Here is a 5,888-nt window from a genome sequence, read left to right as displayed (position 1 = left end):
TTTGTTAACAATGGGTTAAAGCAGCCTAACGACAGACGTGATTCAAATATTCTACTTGGATGCATTACATACCACTCTTAAAACTTTTGACTTAACTGACGTTTATTATAGAAATGATTCAAAAACTTAGGTTTCTCAAGAAACAATTGTCGTTGTTCGCTCAATATATTGGAAATTAAGTTAGAAATTGTATGTGGATAGAACAATTGTGTTTCTTCTTTTACGCAGAAGGAATTGTGTGTTGACAGGTTCAAGTATATTTATCAACAAGGAGAATGACTGATTCCTAATTCAGTTTGAGAATGTAACTATTAATTGTATGTGCTAGAAGTAGACCCTTTATCACCTCGGCTAATTACCCACCAAATACACATGCATATAAAATTGAGAATTGTTGGTTTATTTTCATTCTTATATCAGAGCGTATTCATGTTAACGCATTCATTTTGCTCTTATGCTCAAATTGAAATAACATATAAACAACAGTATAGTTTGCGTTGTATTTGTGTACCATTCTCTACGGTGAAGTTTTAAAGCAATCAGTAGCCTAAGCAGTTACTAAAAGGATTTTGAGAGAAGGATTTGGAAAAGTGGTGAGAGAAGAACACAACAACATTATTTTAATTCTTTATTTAAATATAAATCTTTTATAAATCCGTGAAGTTATTTGGTAATACAAATACAGATCCTCAACTGCACCACACACAAAGTCCCATACTCACACAGACACACACGCGCACATCACATTTATCTCATACGTATTGATTACATGGGGTTGAAACACTCGGTATATATTCCAGCGGTTATGTACAAAGCAAGCAGCATCAATTTCTAGTATGGACCTTGTTGACCACTTCTTCCGCCATAACCTTCATTTGGATCTTCGTACCTGATTTCAGGTCTGAAACCATTCTCATCGGCTTCGTAGGTGACGATCTGTGTCCTTCCGTCAGGGAGCAGCACCCTGTACTCTCCGAAAGCAGACTCGTATTCCCTGCTTTCCTGATGGGCGAACTCAGCTCCATAGTATGGGTCATTCACTTCATACTTGAACTCGTACTGGGCTGGTTCCTGAAAAGTTATAAGAGCATTTAGTTTCCAGGTGCATTCAGATCATTACAGTTACTATAAGTGTGTGTATTGGGGGGGGGGGGGGAGGCTGATGAGCGGCAGCATGCTCAGACTGCCTTTACCTATCCCAAATTTATTAGAGTAAGGGGAGTTCCAAAGCAGTTTTTTGCAGGAATTTTCACCTGAGATTGTCCACTACGGGAAACAAACCCAAGTCTCTGCGCAGTAGTCCGACACTATACACCGTGGCTCTAGACACTTCTAGACAAATACATTTGTGACATTAAATAGAACATACTTTTAGTGCAAAGTGATCAAATTTGACCCGGAATTAAAATTCAATCATATACTTTGCATTTAATCTATACTGTTCAATATCACATTTTCATAAGTATTTATTAATTCAAACATAGCTATTATTTGGCTTGTGAACGAAACACGTGTTTCATCGATTAATTCATATATATTATGAGAAGATATAAATTGAAATTACTTGTATGTAATCATGATCCATTTCAAGTATTATATATTGCTACCAAATATTTTGATATTAATTTTCTGTAGGTGCAAATTTTATGCACAAGTAATCAAATTTAGAATAACATTTTCGAGTATGTATCTTAGGGAGATTTCACACCGAAGCGACAAGCGACACGAGTCGCTTTAGGATTTCACAAATCGAACGCAGGCTTGTGTGGCCTGTCATGCCGCTACGTTGTGAAACGTGGCTGTTGATTGGCTCATTTTCAAGTTACTACATGTGTCGCGAGTGGCTTCGCTCTGAAAGCTGACGTAATGATCTAATGTCACAATCTTTTCCTACCTTGAGGACCTGTGTCATGAACGCACAAGATACATGGAAATGTGGGAGGATATATAATCGGCCCAAATTGTATATGACTGTGGTGTTGCAAGCACCACGCTCCAGTTGCCTGTTCCACACACAAAGTTATTTATAGACCTGTTTGTATTAAACTAATTTGTAACATCCAAAGACAGGGTAACCACTATACAATTGGGACAGTGACAACTACAATGCGTGGAAAACATATTCGCGCGTTTCTTTCCCATTGTTTCCATCCAACATTTCGTTAACGAGTGCTGAGTAAACATTTGTCCATCGAGCAGCGCCTCATAGTATTTTCACTTAGAACAACAATGAAGAATATTGACTTACCGAAGCCTCCTCATCGATTCTGTTGTTGCTGTAGCCTCCAAAGCCACCACGTCCAAATCCATTGTATCCATTGGAGCCTCCGTTTGGAGGTCCGTAGCTGGCAGAGGGGGCGCTGTAGCTGGTCATTAGAGACGAAGGAGCACCATATGATCTTGATGGCGGTCCTTGTCTTGCATAGCCCACTGGGGGTTCGGGGGCTGGTGCGGCTGCAGCCAACACGACGGTGGTAAGGAGTACTATGACCTAAAAAAATATTAGAGAATGAAATAGGACTTTGTTGGTACATTTTTCGTGTCATTGTTGGACGCAGTTCTGTTTCTAGGCAACAATAATGACGAATCATTCAATATCCAACAAGAAATAAGTGGTAAAGGAATCTGGCAATATGTATTCTGTATAGGTGTGAGAGTACAATATTGGCTACAGTGTCTGTACTAGACGATTCTTTATCATCCAAAAAAGACTTGAGGGAAATTTCAAGGTAAATAATTATTATTTTACCAATTAGAATTTTCATTTTCAAATCTCTTGAGTAGCAAACGTCATTCACTGTATTTACTTTATCGCAGCAAGACATTAACCTATTAAAAGGAATTATTAGTTTCTTCTTGCAAATTCCGTGCAAAATATTTTGCAATTACCGTATCTCTAATCATAGTGTCATTTTGAAGTCAAATTAGTATAATTTGCAACATTTCTAAACAATGTGCAATTAAACAAGTTACATCAACATGTCAAATTAATTTGACAAACGCAATGAAACATAATATTAGGGAAATATTTTCGTATTTTGACATCTCAATTTTTGACAAGTTAATCTAATAAAGCATAGTATCTTCTTGAGCGCACTAGAATCGCATCAAGTGGTATTGTTTTCGAATACTACTCACTTCCATAAAATATGCGAATTCTTGCTACAAATAGTATTTATCATTAATTCTCCTGGTAGACTTTCTTCATAGTGGGAAAGTAGTTCTTAGAACACGGTGTCACTGATTCCAGAGAAATGGTCTACACTTAGTTCATTTTCTTCTGTAATATTACTTCAAGTATTAGTTGTTAGAAGGCTGAACACGACCTACAATCGTTCATACTGTATTAAAAGTTGTTGTAGTGGTTAATACCCTTGAGTTTTACTAAATTCATCTGGTTTCGATTCTTGTTGCAAAACTTCTCCCCGTAGTATTAATATTAAACTGGATGCTAATTAGGAGCCATCTATTGACAAAATTGGAAGTATTGGCTAATCCTGTTGCGTTTCAGACATTATTTGTAAAACAAAATATTATTTTTTATGAAATGCAAGTCTAGCGTGAACAGTTATCTTAATGCCCTACACAATATTGTAACATATTTTGAAGAAATCTGATTAAAATATCTCTTTCGAGGTGATGTATGAATTTCTCCACATGATTTTGGGGAAAAACTAACTTTAACTAACATTTCTGAATTGACAGAAGAAAGATATTAGTTGATTGAGTGTTTTTAGTTGTTCAGATTATTACTGCCATGCGGCGAATGTTATTGTCAATGACACGAGTTAAGGGCTACCTATAGTTTTATAGTTTGATTTTTTTTTCAATGAGAATACGTGGTTTCGATCCGTGATTGAAGCACAAATTTTCATTATGCAGCTCGCGTAACATAAATTACAAATTACTCACAATTAGAGCCTGCCGACCCTCGTGGCGGAGTGGTTAGCATATCGCGCTACGACGGCAGGGGTTCCGGGTTCGAATCCTGACCTGGGCATGGATGTTTGTTAGTGTCCATTCATCAATTTCATCATGTTGTCACTCATCCCCATCTTTGCAAATTAGCCAAAAGTGACACAAAAAAGCGAAGTAAAATCAATCAATCAATCAAGCAAACAATTAGAGTCTGTACACAAAGTGCAGGTTGAAACAAGAAACTGAGAAATTAAGAGGTGCATGTTTGTTTGTAGCCATACCTCAAGTTCATTTTTTGGTTTATTTTTCCGAGACCGAAATTGATACAGAGGCTTCGCCTTGGCTTTTCTACCACTTTTGACTTCCAGAAATGAGGATGAGTTATGACGGACACTTGCAAAGAACACCCATGTCTAGGCAGGGATTCGAACCCGGAACACCTGGCGTAAAAGCGCGCTGTGATAACCACTCTGCCACGGAGGTCGGCTTGGCCTACCTAAAAAACACAATCCCAATTTTGCAATGGTATGTCATCAAACAGCATGTCAATTCTCAATCAAGTTTTTTATCTATACGGACCACTGACTTCTAAAAGATTTGGAATTGCCAGTACGCAGAATAATGTTGAATTATAGTAGAAATCCAGAATATTTTGATGGTTAATGCTATCGTATTGTAATCTAGGGGTCGAGAGCTTGTTACCTGGTGGAGGCATATTGCACAGTTGTTCAAATCCAAATTCAAACTGAGGATCGAGTCTCGATTAGCTTGCCTGAGACTTCAGTAGACTGAAGACAAACTTTGTCAAACCTAGGTTTGTACGACACGATTTCTAGATCGAATCACGATGATAAGGAGGAGGATGACGAAATAGATTGAAGGAACAGGCAGTAAATAATCCATGCCTTATCCAGGATTTGCAGGCCCAGTGGCGGAATGGTTAGCACATCGCGCTACGACGCCAGGGGTCCCGGGTTCGAATCTCGGCCTGGGCATGGGTGATTGTGACTGTCCATTCATCAATTTCATCATATCATCACTCATCTTCGCAAATTAGCTAAAAGTAAAATAAAGCAAATCAATAAATCAATCATACCTTATCCATGATTCAAACATATAATCCCTGGATTTGTAGCATGTTACTCTAACCACTCCACCAGTGTCACTCCAACGCGTTGACCGATGATCGCAATCTTTGTTGGTTCAAGTCTACCTTAGACAAACTGCTTTAGGAACTTTTAAGGGTCAGATTGTCGGTGGAACATTGATCGAGTGGTTCCCACCCACCCAAGCCAAGCCTCTCTCAGCCGTGGCGGCACCGACAACATACTGAGGAGATCCCTCACAAAGGAGAGGACGGAGGCTCTTACCTTCATGATTGCACCTTGGAAGCTCCAATTGGAAGTTCTTGCTACCTGTAGCTGCCGTTCATCTTTTATAGTCCTGCCCAGTGGACCAGTTGCCCCAGCTTCGGAAGTGAGGGACGATGAGTTCGTGGATGTTACATCACCCTTCTGGAAGCTTTCATCTTCATTTGCGGAGGGCGTTTCTGCTCCAGTTTTACCGTCGGACGTCCTTGATTAGAATTGGTAGCCGAAAGGCAATGTCCGCGGAGGGCACGCGCCGTCGGCGGCTTATGGAAAGAGAAAAGAAGAAGAGGATTTTCTCCACCGTGCGCAACCAAACACCAGTCGATGCAACATCACGTACGAGCGGGTCACAAAAAAGAAGCCGCAAGGTGCTCGGAAAACTTGTTATGAGACGGCAATAAATTTTTGTGAAGATCGCACGTAATATGCGATGCGCGCCCGTAAAGGTTGGTCAGTTGTGCAATTCCTTAAGTGTACTCGTGTGAAGAGGTGGGTCTCAATGGAAGACATGTTCTGGGCACGGCTGCTGCAAATGTGGAAAGAATGAGCTAATGTCTCTTCTTGAGATGGTAGTGGTCGCCCAACCCCGCCCAATGCATA

General features: G+C 39.6%; 1 protein-coding gene across 1 annotated transcript; it reads right to left on the bottom strand.

Moving 5' to 3' along the window:
- Positions 1–621: 621 nt before the first annotated feature.
- On the bottom strand, positions 622–5,316 carry LOC145978509 (pro-resilin-like). The gene is made up of 3 exons (XM_083111136.1): positions 5,289–5,316; positions 2,249–2,491; positions 622–1,071 (listed from the first exon to the last, which is right to left on the bottom strand). The coding sequence occupies exons 1-3, from the start codon at positions 5,292–5,294 to the stop codon at positions 832–834; spliced, it is 489 nt and encodes a 162-aa protein (XP_082967262.1). The 5' UTR covers positions 5,295–5,316; the 3' UTR covers positions 622–831.
- Between the last annotated feature and the right edge of the window lie 572 nt (positions 5,317–5,888).

This window comes from Lepisma saccharinum, chromosome 25 (assembly GCF_977018435.1).
Source record: "Lepisma saccharinum chromosome 25, izLepSacc3.1, whole genome shotgun sequence".
Classification (NCBI taxonomy): domain Eukaryota; kingdom Metazoa; phylum Arthropoda; class Insecta; order Zygentoma; family Lepismatidae; genus Lepisma; species Lepisma saccharinum.
The sequence above is the reverse complement of the archived record's forward strand: the minus strand, read 5'-3'. Positions and strand labels throughout refer to the sequence as shown.

Bases quoted from the DNA above. Each gene is read 5' to 3' on its own strand.
- LOC145978509 (XM_083111136.1), bottom strand. The intron at 1,072-2,248 runs GTAAGTCAATAT...ATAACTTTTCAG, and splicing joins GAATCGATGAGGAGGCTTCG to GAACCAGCCCAGTACGAGTT.